Genomic DNA, 18405 nt, shown 5'->3' with positions numbered 1-18405 from the left:
AGGGAGGGAGGGAGGAAGGAAGGGAGGGAGGGAGGAAGGAAGGGAGGGAAGAAAGGAGAGAGGACAGGAGGGAGGAAGATGAGCCGAATTCAAGTTTCACAGCTGCAGGTGATTAAATACCCTTTAAAGTTGAGGGCTCAGGTTTTTTTGGACACCACCGGAACAAATAAATGGAAATAGTTCAAAGTAGGAGGAGGAAAGGCCTGGGAGGGGGAGTTTACTAGTAATTTTATGCATTTCTATACTGTTTAAAAATTTTTTGGGGTGACAGACAAGAAATAATGTACAACTGAAATTTCACAATGATGTAAACTATTATGAATCTCAACTAAAAAAATTGTTTTTGTAACGGATTCATGTTACAATTAGTTAAATGGGTAAAAATTTAGGTGGGGAGCATGATTTGATGCCGAGGGGCCCCAAGGGTAGTGGGGGGATGGGGAGGCCCTGGACTTGGGCCAGCAGCGGGCGGGGGGAGAGCAGGGAGGGGGGCTCTCTGGCCTGAATGGCTCAGGGGAAGACCCAGGTCTGCAATTTGAGTGCACACACAGCTGTGGATTTGAACCCCTGCCCACCAAGGTGCCCCTGGGGGCTCGTCAGGGCCTGGGGCCCGGGTCGCTACCACGTGGGACACAGGGCCGAAGCGCTTGCCCCATGGACAATCCAGGCGTGCCGAAATGGGAAGACGCTCTGGCCTCTCTCAAGTCTCAAGCGTGTTAGCCGTCATCACGGCCAATGGAAACGTCCCAACACCCATTAGTGAATGCTGTTGTCTCGGCCCTGGCCTCCGGTACATCAGCATCAGGTAGATCAGGGCGTCTTAATTTTGGCACTATTGACGTTTTGGGGCCAGAGAAGTCTTTGTTGTGGGGGCCATCCTGTGTACTGTGGGATGTTCAGCAGCACCCCCGGCCTCTACCCACTAGACGCCTAGTCCCTAGTCAGCATAATCAAGAGTGTCTCCTAGGAGCAAAGTGGCCCCGGCTGAGCACACTGACTCAGCCAGCAGATCAGTGTCAGAGCACATGCACCCTAAGACAGCGAGTTTAAGCCCAGAGGCTCCCACTGAAAAGCTGGGCACAAGACTGCAAAATTGGGGTGCATTTCCTGAAAGCTGGGGTGCAATCCCAATGTCCTCAAGACGGAAAACATGTCCTCAATGAAGGCGAACCATGCCAGGGGTCTGGGGCCTCTGATCCAGGAGCCAAGGGCCTGTAACCTTACGACCTCAGAGTCACCTGGAGTGACGAAGCTGCAGCCCTGTGGTCCGGCTGTCGCAGGAAGGGCCCGCAGACCGCCTCTGCCCTTCCTTTCAACACTCTCTGGCTTCACTGGGCCTCCTTCCACCCCTTCATCGCCTCTTCTTCCCTCCCCCTCTCTTCCCTTCTCCCCTTCTCACTTCTTTCCTTCCCCTTATTTAGTTATAACAGTATTAAAGTACGTTTGATTATTTATTATATTTATTGGATGGATTACATCGTCCTTATTTTTAATTTTAAAGATAAAGGAATCCAAAGTTTATTATTTTCTCTAAAATAAAACAAAATGGTGCCATATAAGTTATTTTCTGCCTATATGGCTCTTGATTTGTACTTATGGGGTCAGAGGTTCTCCAGGAAAAAAAAAGTTGCCACACTGAAAACCCTCCTTCTGGGGGGCCAGGCCCTCTCCAGAGCAAGCAGGTGACGGCCGGGCCTACGGGTGCCTCCCCTCCCTCCCAGACACCTGCGGGAACATCCCACAGCAGCTCCCAGGCCGGCCCAGGGGCCCTCCACCCCCTCCCGCGCCTGCATCACTGCTGGCGCCTCCTGCCGGGCACTCACTATTTGGCGGAGTCGTTGAGCTGATACTCCCGAGACCTGTTGAAGCACTCCTGGATTCCTGAGTCGCCCCAGAGTCGCATCATGGCGGAAAGCAGCTCTGCAGAGAAGGGCTCGGTGTCTTCCATCCGACTCACCACGTCACACACCATCTTGGCGTCGGCCTGTGAGGAGAGACGGATGGTGGCTTTGAGGCCTGACTGGGGACAGAAGCCCTGGCTGGGCACCTTCCAGGGCACAGGGACAACGGCTCAGCCCTTGGCCTGGTCAGGAGAAGCGGGCCACCAGCCGAACACGCCCACACCTGCAGCCCGTGCAGTCTGACTGCCAGGGCCCCGGGGGACGAGCGCCTCCAGGGCCGTCTGTCACAGGGTGGGTCCTAGAGCGGCAGTTCCCCACCAGGCCCCACGCAGCCTGAGGGGCTTCTGTGCACAGCAGGGCAGTGTGCGAGGGCTCTGTTCTCCGACCCCCAACTCAACCAGAGTGGCTCTGCTTTCAACTCTTCGAAAACTGGGGTTTTGCATAATTTGTTGGGGGGGAGAAAACCACTGTTCTTGGCTAACGTTCTAATTTTCTATACTTCTCACCCAGGTGGAGTAAAGTGGGCAGAACTGGGCTAGATCAGGGAGCGGGGCATTTTGGTTATTTGGGAATTCCAGTTAGCTGGGGCCCGGGCCCTAGAGGAGCTGTACCTTGGGTTTCGGGGGTTGGGGGTGAAGATGTTGGTTCTCGCTTCAGGTAAAAATGCCTGACATCCGTATTAAATCTTCAGAGCTTAGGCCCTTGGATGGCCCAAAGTTAAAACTTAATTTTATTAAGTTTTAGTTACTTATTTGCCCTTGACCTTTGGCCTGCCTTTCCCTGGAGGCTGGGGGAGTGCAGACGAGAAGGGTCGGGGATGTGTAACGAGATAGGGAGGCCACCCTTTCTCTGCCTCCTGCCCCTCCCCCCTGGGTGGGGGGCGTAATGTGCACACACATGGAGGCCGGGACTCGGCTGGAACGGCATAAAAGCGTTCCATAGTTAACGGGTACTTTCCCTGTTCCCCTCATCTTGGATACCAAACAGGGTCACCCCTTTTCAAAGGCTGCCATCAAATACACGTAACACGAAAGCCAGGAAGGTAATGGTCTTTGAGGCTCCTGGAGAAGTGACAGGCTTCACCATCACTAGCACCTTGCACAGGCATGTGGCACCTTACAGTTTCCAAAGGACGCTCCTGTGCACACACACAGCTTCCTTAGAATTTCACAACCACCTCCCGAGGGAGCTGTAGGAGCTGTGGGAAAGGCTGAACCCCTGGCCATGACGAGAAATGATTGCTGTTTTAAGGGACTGAGTTAGGGGAAGCTTGTTAGATGGTACCGTTGTGGCAATAACTAACTAGCACAGCGGTCACTGTGCTACTATCCTCATTTTACAGGTCGAGAAGCTGAGGGTCAGAGAGAGGCAGGCCCTCACCTACAGTCACAGGTTGTAAGTGGCAGGGCTGGGGCTCCAGATCAGAAGCCTCTGACTCCAAGACCAGCCTCTGTGATGAGACCCCCCCATGTGCTGACAGCAGTCGCTGACTACAGCAAACGATGCTGATGGAGGGAGGGGTCCACACAGAGGGGAACGTGCATTAACCAGAAGGTCCGCGCTCCATCTCAGACAACCGCTGCTTTTTTTTTTTTTTTTTTTTAAAGATTTTATTTTTTCCTTTTTCTCCCCAAAGCCCCCCGGTACATAGTTGTGTGTTCTTCGTTGTGGGTTCTTATAGTTGTGGCATGTGGGACGCTGCCTCAGCGTGGTCTGATGAGCAGTGCCATGTCCGCGCCCAGGATCCGAACCAACGAAACACTGGGCCGCCTGCAGTGGAGCGCGCAAACTTAACCACTCGGCCACGGGGCCAGCCCCAGACAACCGCTGCTTTTAACGTCCAGGTTGGAGCAGGTGAGTGTGCAACAGAGCTGCTGCGGAGCCCGTGCACACGCTGGGGCCTGCCCGAAGGCTGCCTCCAGAGGGCCCTGCAGAGGGAGGGCTCCTGCCTCTGCCCCTGGGCTGCTCCAGGCTGCAAAGTTTGGGAGTTAGTGCCCAGGAGAGACAGGAGTTGGTGGGCAAATACCCTGACTTCCTTGCCCTCACAGGGAGATGATTCTGAGATGTCTTGGAGTGTCTCAGAGGATCACAAGGGGGCCTGAGCCCCAGCTGCCCAAAGCTGCAGCCCACCCATTACTGCCTCCGTTATCCCTTACTCTTTCCCTCCCTTCCCCGTGTCATGTCCCCCTCCCTCGGTGCCTACTGAAATGACCTCCCACATAAACTCCTTGTCTCACCCAAATCCTTGTCTCAGGGTTGGCTCCTAGAGGAGCCCAAACCAGGACAACACGGTGCCTGTCTGAGCCCAGGCCCCAGGCAAACATGTCTGCTGAGTCTTCACATAATTCTCTGCGTGACAGGGCCTTGCTCAGACCACTGTTGTGACCCCAAAGCCAGAAGACAGCCACCCACGTGGGCCCTCTGGCATGCAATCCCTCAGTGGGCGCTGAAGAACACCTCTGCCTTGTGGCCACTGCCCACCCCAGGCACCATGGTCCACCTGCTGGGCACTGCAGAGCATCCCAGTGACAGTGAAACAGGTGCAGGTGGGAGCGCAAGGCCAGGCGAGGAGGGGGCATGGGAGCGTGCTGGACCCCTCACGTCCAGAAGCCCACAGTCCAGCGGGGCCCAGGCCAGCTTCCCGTCCAGGTCAGGGGCCTGGGAAGGCAGGTGAGGGAAGCCCAGGCCTAGAAGGGGATGAGGCAGCTGTTGGGCACATGATCCATGCTGGGCCTACTGTGGTCCTTCCTTGGGAGTTTTCAGTGGGGTGAGCTTAAGAGGACATGTCCCACACTCAGTGGTGTCATCAAGACCATGTCCCACTCATGGAGAAGCCCCTAGGAAAGAAGCTACCAGAAAGAAGCAGGAAAGCATCAAAGTGTTCAGGCCCCCTCACCCTCTCTGTGGCCTGGCCCCTTATACAAACCAGGCCCCAGACAGCACTCGGGGAGGCAGACCAGGGGGCAGAGTGGGCCCTAGTGGGTCTACCTGGGCTGGACCATTGGTGCCAGCACTCCTGGGACCCGTCCTCCAGCCATCTTCCCCCGGTTTCAGCCAGCACGGGTTGGGGCCCATGGTGAGATGGGGCCCATGGTGAGACAGGGCCCTGGTGGGGGCCAGGGGCCCTGGTGGGGGCCAGGAGTGAGGCCTGCCAGGCCCGCCTTCTCCCTGACCTCTCGGGCCCTCCAGAATCAGGGTCTTTTATTCGTGGGCACAGTAATTATCACTACACCATTACTCCATTCTCAAGCCCTTTTGACCCCCCAGCCATCTGACGGAGCTGGAGGAGAGACAGATGCCCCAGCCCCCCATGGCACGGAAGTGAGTGGGAGCAGCTAAAAATCTGTAGGTGTCCTTTGGGGTGGGACAGACACAAAGCAAAGGAGGTCAGCGCCCGGAAGACTTGTGGCTGACGACAAAAGTTTCTGTATGAAGGTCCGTGGGGCCAAAGCCTCCGCGGGGTCTCTTCCAGGATTGAGCTATCTGGCGCCGCAGCTGTTTACGCGTCAGCCTGCCTACTGCATGAGGTGCAGGAGGCTCTGGCGGCCGTGTCCCCCCAACTGCCTGGCCCGGGAGGAGGCTACAGCTGGCCAGGAGGCTAGCAGGCCGGGCCCACATGCTGGCCAGACCCAGCTTCCTGGGGACAGTGTCCCATAGACCTCAGCTCTCTGCTTCCTGAGTCACCCTCAGCTGACTTGGAGGGCTGCCCACCGACAGAGCCTGGCCTCCAGGGTTCTGGGCCTCGGAGATGAGTTTCTTCAGCCTCTGAGCCTACCCTGGGGGCAGCGACCTGGGAAGCTGGCCCTGGGGCCTGAGCGTGGGATGCCTTAGACAGATGGTGACTCAGGGGGGTGAGGGGTGTGCATGCTCCACCTGCGGCTAAAAATAGGCCCATGAGCCAGGGGCCGAGGTGCTGACGCTGCTCTGCCCGACGCCTGGGCGACCTGGGGAAGGCCCGTCCTTCCCTGGCTCAGTGGGCTGTCCCATCTGTGGGACGTGGCGGTGAACCTGGCCGGACCATCCCAAACTTCCTCCTTCAGGCCCACCTTCACGGTTTCTGCTCCATCCGGGAGAAGGGAGTCAGGACCAGGGTGGTGGGCAGAGCGAGACTGCCTGCTGGATGACAGACCCTCCAATATGGGCGCCCGAGAGCCACAGCGAGGGTGTGAGTTATAAGCCATGGGCCTCCACAAAACCACTCTGGACTCCCATGTTGGCTCCTGTGTGCCTGACCTGGAATTCTGTGTATCCCATTCCAGCAGGACGTACTGCTCAGCCCGGGGAAGGCTGGACTCGACGGTTTCCCAGGAAGTCACCAGTGGACAGCCTGGAAGTCTGGGCTCTCCCCCCAGCTCCACATCACCGAGGTGTGGTGGTGGCACAGGGCCCGTCCTGTGCTGGCAGCGCCCCGCCCGCCCTGCTGCTCAGACTCAAAGAGTAGGAGCCATCCTCGGTTTTGCCGCTTCCCTCCAATGTCCTGTGTGTGGTGCTTTTTCTCTCAAATCTGTTTCCCATCAGTCCGCTTCTCCCATCTCCCCTCGCACATCCCCGAGTCCAAGCCCGTGCCGTCTTTTTCCCGGCTGCCCCTCGTCCCCTCCCCAGGGCTCTCTGCCTCCCTTGCTTCTCACCAGTCTGTTCCCTACATAGCAGCCTGCAGGAGACGGTGAATTTCCTCCTAACATCACGTTTCCTCTTCTCTCTTAGAAAAAGAACCCCCAAATTTTAACTGGATACACTGATATCCAACCACAAGCTTACATTTCCTAATTTTTCTTGTAGCTAGGTGTGACCAAGTGAAAGTTCTACTCAATGAAAAGTAAGCCAAAGTTTAGCGAGGTCTTTGGAAAAGTCTTTTTAAAGGGAGGTTGAACCCTTTTTCTCTCACTTCCTCCTTCCTAACGCCTGGAACTTGGATGTGATGGTTGTAGCTCTAGCAGCCAACCTGGATCATGAAGACAAGGTCTACACCCTAGGGATCATGGAACGGTGATCTGAAAACAGCCTAGGTCATTGACAACTTTGTGGACACTCCATACCATCTGGACTTCTTTATTTTTTACATTTAAAATAAATGTCTATCCTATTTAAGTCATTATTTCCAGGTCTCAGATATTCAGTCAAACCCAATACTAATGGATATACTAATTCTTCCCGTTTAAACCCTTTCAATAGCTTCCCTTCATTCCTAAATCCCAAACTCCTTCCCTTGGCCTCCAAAGCCCCTGCCTGTCTCTGTCCTAACCTCCTCCCACCTTTCCCTCTCAAGGTGCTCGGAACACAGCCCTTCTTGCTGCTCCCCAAGTAAGCCAGCGTGATCTCAGCTCAGGGTGCTCCGTCTGCCCGGATCCTCCTTGACCTGGCTCTTCCCTGTCTCAAGTGTCACTGCCTCTGGGAAGCCATCCTCGATGCCCCCAGGCAGTCTGCCCCCACAGTGCACTGCCCACACCATGTCACAGCTGGTGCTGCAGGTGCCTGCCCCTCAGGTGCCAAGTCTCACCCTGCCCGGGTCTCGCCCAGTGCTTTGTGAACAGCTGGTGCTCCGCGGCACCTGTGGGATGGATCCCTTGGCACTTTAATACCAGGCATGGCCCCCATTTCTCACTTCATCCTGTCTATCCCCCAACTCTTCTCACCTTGTCCATTTCAACGCTATTTGCACCTAACTTAATCATGACAGCGCCTCTCCCAGGTGGCCATCCTGTCTCACAGACGGGAGACTGAGGCTCAGAGGTGAGGTAACTCGCTCAAGATCACGCAGCTAGTAAGTAGGAGAGCTTGGAGCTGAGGCTACCCTCTCTACTGTGCTCCAGCCAGCAGCCCTGGACTTGCATCTCAGACCATGCCTGGCCGCCTGAGGCCAGAGCTGAGGACTCACCTGTGCCCAGCCCAGCCCCCTGAGCAGAGGGGAGGGAGACGGGTAGGAAGGGTCAGGCTTGGCGGGAAGGGGGGTCTTGCCAGTACACCACGGAGGACTGTGGGGATGCCAGGCTGGACCCAGCCCTGTGGTGCCAGGCTCAGCAAGCCATGAACAGGGCCAGAGGAGGCCCTTGTCCCTTTGCCTGTCTGCCTTCGGGGATCGAGGGCACAGGGCTCACACGGGGCCTGAACTTTCTGTCCTGGTCTCCTTCTGGGACAGTGGTGCCCCCACACTTTCTAACACCGTTCCCCTGCTACAGCCCCATGGCACTGCTGCCTTTTGCTGGTCAGAGCATGCCCCACTGTCTGGGCAACATGAGGTAGGACAGACACACGCAGGGACTCAGGCAGACTCAGCAGGCCTGACCTATGGCGTTTTACTCAGTGGAGATGCTGGGGCTAACTTCCCCAGAAAACACTCGCTGCCACCCAGGCCGTGCCACAGGAGAGATGGCTGCCACCAGCTTCAAGGGGCAGAGCAGGGCCTGCCCCAACCCTCTGCTCAATCCTCTCCATCACGTGGCTTCCATCCCCTTGTTTTCTGGCAGCAGAGCCCCAGCTTTTTTGAAGGAAAGCACCCTTTCCTCTACTCTGAGCAGTTTTAGGGGCTCACTCTGTCCCCTGTTCCAGTGAGGGACACATGGTCTGGGCCTGGTCAATCCATCATGGTGGCCTCCGTGAACAGTTTGGGGAAGACAAAGAATCCATATTAACAACTAGCCCCCACTGCCCCAACCAGCCCCAGGACATTTGTACAAACTATTAGGACAAAGAGACTCCCAGAGGGAGGGCCCACCTGAATGTGGAGCCATTACTGAGGAAAGCAGAGCTGAGAGAGGGAGACACTCTGAGTCACAATAACATGTCAACACCTGGATCCAGCTACGCCTGCTGCCACCTATGCCTCTGGCTTTCCAGTTACTTAAGTCAATCAATCCCAACCGCTTTAAACCTGTTGAGGACGTTTTTGTTTGTTTGGTTGACCTTTGCACTTGCACCCCAAATAGTCCTGACTATTACACTTCCTGGTCTGCTGAGGCCACCTGCAGGCTGACCTCCTCCAGAAAGACTCCTCCCATTACTGCAGCCCACACAGTTCCTCTGGCGTCTGACTCCCCTCCTCTCTTACTGTCTGGACCACGGCCTGGTGCTGTGCTGTGTTTCCTGTGTGGGTGGCCTTCTCTCTGCCATGGGACTGTCACGGCCCAAGGTGTGTTGTGGGCCTGGGAGGCAGTTTGGTGGGATTCCGGACAGTCCTGGAAGGAGTTTAAACAGGTTGCTTACTGACGTGTGTGCCTGGCAGGGCCCTGCACAGCCGAGGGCACAGGGCACTCCTCATTGTGATGTTGTCACACCAGCACACCCAGGCCCGAGCCACTAAAGGCCTGTGCCCCCCTTATTAACACTAACAGAGGCACGTCCTAGACGCCTAAGATGCCTCTGGGGGCAGCAGGTCCCCTGAGACTCAGTTAGGGAGCCGTCTGCTGGCCCAGGGCCAGGAAGGCAGGCCCTGCCTGAGGGGTGAGGGAGTGGGCCCCTCTTTCCACCATGCCCCCTGCTGATCTGAGGCCCAGCTGCAGAGGAGGGGAGAGCATGACCGGTGCACTTCCTCAGAGGGACAGGCTGGGTGGCATAGGTCTGGCAGTCACTAAGTGCCCAGATGCTCCCCTGGCCATCCTCTGCCCGCTGGGACTGCCTGTACTCTGATGTCCAGCTACCACGCCACCCCCCTGCTCTGAGGAGCCTCCTCTGACCACCCCCTTTGGTCACTCCCTGCTCTGGCTGCCTTGTCCTGCTCCAGGCAGCTTTCTGGGGGCTCAGGCCACAGGCTCGGGGCCACCCAGGCCTGGGCTCCCAGCTCAAGCAGGGCCTTAATCTTTCTGTGGCTTGGTGTCCTCCCCTGAGAAACGGAGATGACGGTGTCACCATTTGTCACAGGGCTGTCAGTAAGCTTACAGAGGACACTAGCACAGGGACGGCATCGAGGGGTGGGCTGTGCTGCTGCCCCACTTCCCGAGCTGCCCAGAGGCCACAGAGAGACCAGAAGGCCAGCCTGCAGCCCTGGTGATGCCAAGGGCAGGAAGGGGTGGGACGTGCTGGGGCACGGCTGGGACTGTGCACTTCTGAATGTGAGCCGCAGGCAAGATATCATTCTTACGGGTGTGGGATCAGGAGGCTCTGTGGAGCTTGTGACTTCCCCAGGACACCTGCAGGATTCTTTTTACCTCATCAGTGATTTAAAAAGAGCATTCACTTTTCTTTTCATTGCAGCCAGGATGACCTTTCTGGTTAAATGGCGTCTTACTCATAATGTTGACACAGAAATGGTTTAGCTGCTCTGGGTGGAGATGAGGTACTTTTGGGAAATCCCACGACTCTGGAGAACCCCTAACAAAAACCTCTGCATGGTATCCATGAGCATCTGGAGAAAGGGATGTGCAGGTAGAGATGGGGCCCACGGACAGTTCTAGTGTTTGGTGGGTGGGGAGCTCAGCACAGGGTACCTCCCAGTAATGGGCCACCCTGGGCCACTGGGGGGGAGCAGGGCGCCCAGGGTGGTGGTGAGGGTGGCCATGTCCTTGAACTGGCAGTACACAGTGGTCCCACATTGTGGTATACAGGCCAGGGGCCTCCCGCCATGAGGACATGTGCTGCTGGGGACTGGCCATGAGTGTGCATGGGAAGCAGCACCTGAGATCCAGGTGACAATCAGTGGGACTACCCATGGCATCTAGACGTGAGGGGCTCTGCTTCCAGACAGCTATCTCCCATCAGCCAACTGGTCCTTGCCCTCCTGTGCACCCTGGCTCCCACCTGCCAGTGCACAGACAGGCCCCCTCACACCCACTTCTGCCTAGCATCTCCTGCTCTCCCTTCTCAGAGATGTGGCTGGTGCTTCTGCTACAACGGGGGGCAGGATGGGAGGGAGTGGTGACCACAGGAAGCTGGCATCAGCCCAGCTGAGCCACTGGCAATGAACATCACACGTTTCCACTCATGCCAGGGACTCGGAAGTGCCCAAGTGTGCTCACCATCTGAAACTGAGACAGCTAACTGCACATAACACCTCGGTCTTCAGAACTCTTCCCTTCTCTTTAGGCCAACGTGGACTCTTCAATAAACAATCAATAGCAAAGAGGCTTGGAGCTAAAAGTATAATAGAGAGCCTCCCTCCCAAGAGATGAGATGCCAAGGACACGGCGGGGAAGTGAACAGGGACCTTCAGTCAGGTGACCCAGGTTCAACCTGGCCCTGTGGCTTTTTAGCCGTGTGACCTCGGACAGACCACTTCACCTCTCTGAGCCTCTGCTCTCTGGTGAGTTCCCACCTTGCAGCGTCGTTTGTGTAGCTGAGACAGGCTAAGGATGTGACATAGCTTTGCAACATAAAGAGCCCTGCAAATGTTAGTTATTATAAGCAAAGATGAAGTCCTCAGACACAAACAACAAGCTGACACAGAATAAGCCCGCCCTGCAGGAGACTTTTCAGGCAAGCATGATAATCTTGATAACAATAATCATAGTAATTATAATAATAACCCCTTCCATGTGAGGAGCTGCTTTGGATCTTTCAGAGTTTTCCTCCATCTCTAATCTTTTAGGCTGAGTGAAGCGTGAGTGCATGCGGGTACACACACACACACACACACACACACACACGCACGCACGCACGTACCCAGGCCTCTAGTTGCAGGGAAAGCCTCCGTCCTGCCTGCTCCACCCCACGCACTGTAGTTGGCCCGGCTCCCACCAGGGGGCAGGAGTGCACAGTCCAATGGGGTGGGAGTGCGAGCTGGACAAGCCAAGCCCAAGAGACGAGGAGGGCAGGGCCAGGTCCAGTGGGCACAGCTGCCTTTCTTGGCTGCCCACCCTGTTCCTCAGGGGTGGGGGGCAGATGGACCCCAGCTGCTGGAGGCCCGGTCTGGAGACTGCAAGTCCAGCAGGTGGAGAATGGCAGGGGGCATTCTGGGCACTTAGTAATGCAGACCCATGCCACCCAGGCCTGTCCATCTACAGAGATGCACGTCACATTCTCTCTCACACAGGAGAGCGCCCTCCTCCTCTGCAGCTGGGCCTCAGAACACCGACAGGCAGCAAACGGGCCCACTCCCTCACCCCTCAGACAGGGGCCTGCTTTCCTGGCCCAGGGCCGGCAGACGGCTCCCTAACTGTGAGCCTCAGTGGAAGTGGTGCCCGCAGGGGCATCTTACGCATCTGTGAGACGTCTCTGTTAGTGGTAATAACTGGGGCACAGGCATTTAGTGGTTGGGGGCTGGGCGTGCTTGAGGCTCTTTCTTCACTTGGACTTAGGGGTCTTAGCAAAGCCTGTGCCAAGAGCACGCCGTCAGTTCGCAGGGTCTCCAGGGGCAGCGGGGGACCTCATAGGTCTACCACTTGCCTTAGGGAAGGGAACATTCCTGGTTCCGCAGAAAGATCCTGCAGCACAACCAAGGATTTGGTGCTGTTTCCAATCTGACCTCCTTTCAAATCTGCCCACCCCTTCTCCCTCTGCCCATCCACAGATCCCTGTATTACTGACCCAGGATACCTACCTACCAGCACCACGCATCCACCCACTTAGCCACCCTCCCATCCATTACGTCATCTACCCATGAGCCACCTTGTTCATCTATCCACTTGCTCCACACCCCGCCATCCCTCCCTTTACCTCCCTTCTGTTCTTCCCCAGCATCTGTCTATCCCTTAATTATTCATTAGTGCACCATTCCTTCCATTCCTCTTTGATCCAGCTAGCCACCCACCTGTTCATCCACCCACTTACTCATGCATCCACTGTACACCCACTGCTGAGTGGGGTCTTGGCCTTAAGAGCTTCATGTTTGGCATAAAGAGAACATATCACCGGAATCTCCTCAGCCCTTTATCTGGTGCCCTGAACACATCAGGGACAACTGCCCCTTGACTGTCCCTCCCTCTGTCCCATGACACCCCTCTTTGTCCAGGGCCTATGGCCTTGTAAAGGAAGGCTCTCCTAAGATCTCCAGCTGGGTTCAGATGGTAGTCCAAACTTTCTGGATTCTTCAGGGATTTGTCTGAAGCCCTTTTGAGCACCTTATCTGTTTGGGCCCAGGCTGCCTCCTGTGGAGGTCGAGAAGGTTTGGGTTTTCTGAAAGATCTCACTTTCTGAAGGATCACACCCTTTACAGTCTCTGAACATTGGATCTCCCAGTGGTTCAGAAGCAGCCCTTTCTGCTGGCTTACTACATATCTTCAAGAACCAGGGGCTGGGTGGTGAGAGAGGCCTGAATCTCTCGAGGCCCTGTCACTGGTGTCAGCACTTGAGATATAAGTTTCCACCTGGACACCACCTGCTTGGCCCTGCAACTGTGTGGTTTCCCACCCCCGGCCCTGGCCCAACTTAAGCAGAAGAAACCAGTGCTAGACCAGCGAATGTTCCTTTACCACAGGCTGCCTGAGCACCTTCCCAGTGCTGCACCCAGGCTGGGTGCTAGGGCCAGAACAGCCAGCAGGATCTGGCCTTGCTGTTCAGCAGAGGCAGCAGACACATCAAGCACAAGCTGTGGAGTCAGGCAAGGCCCATCCACAGAGGCACCACTGAGAAAGGGCTGGGTCCCAACGAGAAACTGGAGTGTGGCCAGGGATGCGAGGGGAGCACGACTGGGAGATGCGCAGTCAGGGCTTAGCTTGCCCAGAAGGCAGGGCACAGACCAGACACCAGTCTTCCCTGAGGAGGGAACTGAGGGCCGTGCCAGGACCAGCGGGTCCTGGAGGGTGTCAGATGCCCCTCCAGCCATCTGCACAGCCTGAGAACAATGGCAGGGCCTGGAGGTCCACACAGCCCTTAGACATTACAGTAAGAACGGCCACCCTGCCTGCACAGCTGGTCCACGTGTGTGAACTTGTCCGTCTTGATGGGGAGGCAGCCTGGGTCCCATCGCAGAGCAGCTCTGAGGGTGTGAAAACTCTCCCTGCGGAGCCTCACAGAGCGAGGGCTGACACTCCCTGAGCGTGGGGCTGGGTGTCTACTCTCTCCTTGTGCTCCCAGGCTCCAGGCCCTTGGGGCGCTGGCCTGGGCCTGAGCTTTCAGCCCCTCCGCAGCTCAGATGAAGCCGCTTCCTTCGTGTGTCTCCTAAAATCACACTGGCCCGGCGTCTGGTGCCAGTGTCAGGTAGGGAGGCTGGCAGGGGAGAGGGCAGCAGTCGGTCCACAGCTTCCGAGCAAGAGATGCCCAGGCCAGTGTAGAAGAGGTGAGGGCCCATGGAGGAGGCTGGCGCCTCAGCCAGTGCCGGCCTGCCAGAGCACAGAGAGGTGTTCTATGTGTGTGACCGGCAGAGACGGGGGACTCAGGACAGAGGCCATCCTGGGCCCTGGGGGGCACTGGTGTGTTTACGTCGCCAAGGCTTCTGATAGACTTAGATCCCCAAGGATAGAGTGCGAACGCCCGCTTGTCCAGAGGTGCAACCGTCACTCCTTTGGGACAGCCTTATGTCGCGCCACTTTCTCTTGGTACCCTTCTCCCCTTGGCAGTCCAGACCTGCCAGTCCATACCTTCTGGGCGTCTCTCCTAGACAGGGGCATGGCGGACAGGGGAACCACCAAGCAGGCACTATTCAGTCAAAAGTAAACTTTAAGGTGAATGGGACAGAAATTTACAAATCCATGGCGCCCTCACCCTCTGCCTCCTTTGCCCTGAGCTCAATGTTCTAAGATAGAGAAAAGATCTAAAATTGGACAGGCTACATTTCTAAGAAATGAACAAGGGCAGAATGAAATTACCCACACAGAGCTCAATCACAGGGAAAGAAAAGTGCTAATGGCCAAGCTCGGCTCTTCAGAACACAAAGTGACGATGGTGAGTAGTTTAATTAGAGCTGCCTCGGCTGGGAGATGTTAGCAACACGATGATGGAAGAGAAAAGATGGATGCTGGAACAGGACACACACGGCATGGGGCTCGGGGCAGCCGAGCAAGTCCTGAAGAGGCCAGGTTGGCTGATGGGTGCCTGCCCTCAGGCTTATTCATGATGCCCTTCCTGTATCCTTGTCCCTTCACTGGAGAACATCAGTTCCTGCACCATGCCTTAAAGTGATCGGACACTGTTCCTGCTCCAAGAGGAGCATGTCACCCTGCTTCCAGGATCTCAGGGACACGGCCTGAAGCAGTGCATCACGTGTCAGAAGATTTGGGATTCAGCCCACGCTCTGCCTCTGACTGGCTCTTGGACCGTGGGCAAGTCTCACCTCCTCTCGTGGTCTCAGTGTCCCCAAATGCACAAGGAGGGGGTTAGCCAGATCAGTGATTCTCAAAGGGTGGTCTGCAGACCCATGCGGGTCTCTGAGGCCCCTTCAGGGGGTCCATAACATCAAAACTGTTTTCATACAATACTAAGACGTTGTTTGCCTTGCTAACAGTGTTAGCACTCGCACTGAGGGTACAAAAGCAATAGCAGGTAAAACTGCCTGCCCCTTAGCAGGAGGCGGTGGCAGCAAACTGCACTAGTTGCCTTTGTATTCTTTGCCACCACACAGTCACAGTAAAACAAATGCCAGTTCTGCTTAAAACGTCCTTGATGAAGTAGTAAAATTATGAATTTTAAAAATCTCTACTCTTGAGTACATGTCTTTTTCACATTCTGTGTGATGAAATGGGAAGCATGCAGAAAACACTTCTGCTGCAAACGGAAGGAGACTGGTGGTCTCAAGGAGAAGGGCACTTGTCAGACTGTGCTGCCAGCCGTCACAGTCCCTTTTCTCAGGGGACACTGCTTTTATTTGAAAGAACGCCTGACAGTCAAACAATGGTCATTCAGACTTGGTCTTTGGTAGATATTTTCTAAAAAGGAATTAAGTGAGCCTATTATTTCAAAGAAAACTAACATATTCGCTGCCAAGTTGAAAAAATTCCGGCTTGCAAGTGAAAAACCAGAATTTTGGAAAACTTGTATTTACCACTGTTAGCCTGACAGCTTCCCGATACCTAAAGACTTTTATGATAAGACTGCTGCTGACGTTACACAAGTGAGTTTCTGATATTGTATGCCGAAACGTGTCAACATCCGGAAGATGTGCGTAACGCAGTGAACCAACATTTTCCAAATTACCAAAATGAAGTTAAAAATCACGTGTGGGTTAGAGACCCATGCAAAGGGCAAAGTAGACCAATGATTTGTTTAAAGACTTCACTCTTGTAGAGCAGTTTTAAGCTTACAACAAAATCATTGGGAGGTAGAGATTTCCCATATATCCCCCGCGCCCACACATGCATAACCTCCTCCACGATTAACAACACTCACCAGTCGGTGCATTTTTACCAGGGATGAACCTACATTGACACTTCCTAATTACCCAAAGCCTTTAGTTAACCTTAGGGTTCACTCTTGGTGTTGTACATTCTATGGGTTTACATGAGTGTAGAATGACATATATCCACAATTATGGCATCAGACGGAGCATTTTCACTGCCCTAGAGATCCTCTGTGCCCTGCCTGTTCATCCGTCTCTCCACTCCCAACCCCTGTAACACATCTTTTTACTGGGTTCATAGCTTTGCCTTTTCCAGAATGTGATCTCATTGGAATCGTACAGTATACAGCCTTTTCAGATTGGCTTCTTTCATTTAGTAATATGTACTAAGGTTCCTCCATCTCTTTTCATAGCTTGACAGCTCATTTCTTCTTAGTGCTGAATAATATTCCGTTGTGTGCACGTCCCAGATTTTACTTATCCATTAGCTCCTGAAGGACATCTTGATTGCTTCCAAGTTTTGGCAATCATGAATAAAGCTGCGACAAACGCCCAGGTTTTTGCGTGGATGCAAGTTTTCACATCTGTGGAGTAAATACTAAGGCGCACAACTGCTGGATCATATGGTAAGAGTACGTTTAGTTTTGTAAGAAACTGCCAAACTGTCTTCCACGGTGGTGGTACCATTTTGCACTCCCACCAGCAATGACTGAGACCTGCTGTGGCTCCACAGCCTCGCCAGCATTTAGTACTGTCAGTGTGCCAGATTTTGGCCATTCTAATAGGTACGCAGTCGTATCTCACTGTTTTTTTAATTTGCATTTCCCTGATGGCATATTATGTGGGGTCCATTTTCATACGCTTATTTGCCATTTGTGTATCTTCTTTGGTGAGGTGTCTGTTAAGGTTTTTGTCCTATTTTTTAATTGTTTTTTTTTTTCTTATTGTTGAGTCTTAAGAGTTCTTTGTATATTTTGGATAATAGTCCTTCATCAGATATATCTTCTGCAAATCTTTTCTCCCAGTCTGTGGCTCGTTTTCTCATTCTCTTCACATTGTTTTTTGCAGAGCATAAGTTTTTAATTTTAATGAAGTCCAGCTTATCAATCATTTATTTCATGGATTGTGCCTTTGGTGTTGTATCTAAAAAGGCATCGCCATACCAAGGCCAAGAAAACATGTAGGTTTTCTCCTGTCGTCTTTTAGGAGTTTGATAGTTTTATGTTTTACATTTAGGTCTACGATAAATTTTGAGTCAATTTTTGTGAAGAGGTCTGTGTCTAGATTTTTTTGCATGGACATCCAGTTGTTCCAGCACCATTTGTTGAGGAGACCAATGGATTTTAACGTAACAGAATAGGAAGGGTCATTAACATAGCTTCAGACTGAAACTATCCTTTGAGAAAGTACCACTTGTCCAGTTTGCTTGAGTTTCAAAGAATTATTATCTGAAAAGGCTAGTAAAATACTCTTCCTTTTCTAACTATGTGTTTGTGTGGGGCCAAATTTTATTCATATTTTTCAACCAAAACAACACATCACAAGAGATTAAAGGCAGAAGCACACATTAGAACTGAGCTGTCTTCTATTATGCCAGACATTAAAGAGATTTGCAAAAATGTAAAACAATGACTTTCTTCCTACTAAAATATTTTTAGAAAATATGGTAATTTTCCATAAAAATGTTATTTATATTAATGTGTAATGGGCTTATTATAGTTATTTTTAAATGAAGAAATATTTTAAATTTTTCTTGGTTTCAATTTCTAATTAGAAATTGATAGGTACAACCTACATGAACAAAATGTTTATTGAGCTCTTCAATTTCTAAGAGTGTGAAGGTGTCCTGAAACCAAGAAGTTTGAGAACTGCTAGACTAGGTCATTCTTTCCCCAACATTATCCCCGAACACCTTTATAACTTCTGCCAAAGTCGTGTTCTACCTGAGGACTACCACCTATTTCTTTTCTTAGACACATCTTTGTACTTTATAAACTTCATGTCCTTATGGCAAATGAAAAACCTGCCTGAAGTCTTTTAAATAGACGATACCCATAACTACAGGGAAAGCAGAACACTGCTGTTTAACCTCCAGCAGGATCCTGCTGCTTGCTGAAGGCTCTCGGCCTGAGGCCCTTCTCTCTTTGTTAACAAGGGGGATAGTTGAGAGCTGTTAAGGAGGTACCAGCTCCAGCCTGAGACTTCTTTCTTGAGGTGCTCAGGCTGAAAGAGAGGAAGGAATCACTTTCTGACTTGGTGAACCCATGTTAGTAAATGTGGTGACCCCGTCCACCATCTCACCACTGACGCCATCTCACCTCACAGACTGGCGGCATGCGCCCCTGTTTAGAGGGGCCCTGGGCA

The 18405-nt window shown here is 53.5% G+C and overlaps 1 protein-coding gene across 2 annotated transcripts in view; it reads right to left on the bottom strand.

The window, feature by feature from the left end:
- Positions 1–18405, bottom strand: part of GNAO1 (G protein subunit alpha o1) — a 171143-nt gene that overhangs the window by 28056 nt on the left and 124682 nt on the right. For both annotated transcript variants that reach the window (XM_046684294.1, XM_046684293.1), the window contains exon 4: positions 1824–1984. In XM_046684294.1, the coding sequence (XP_046540250.1) occupies positions 1824–1984 (161 nt within the window). The remainder of the gene's footprint in view (positions 1–1823; positions 1985–18405) is intronic.

Source organism: Equus quagga, chromosome 13, assembly GCF_021613505.1.
Source record: "Equus quagga isolate Etosha38 chromosome 13, UCLA_HA_Equagga_1.0, whole genome shotgun sequence".
In the NCBI taxonomy this organism is placed as follows: domain Eukaryota; kingdom Metazoa; phylum Chordata; class Mammalia; order Perissodactyla; family Equidae; genus Equus; species Equus quagga.
This window is presented reverse-complemented; position numbering and strand designations above follow the sequence as displayed.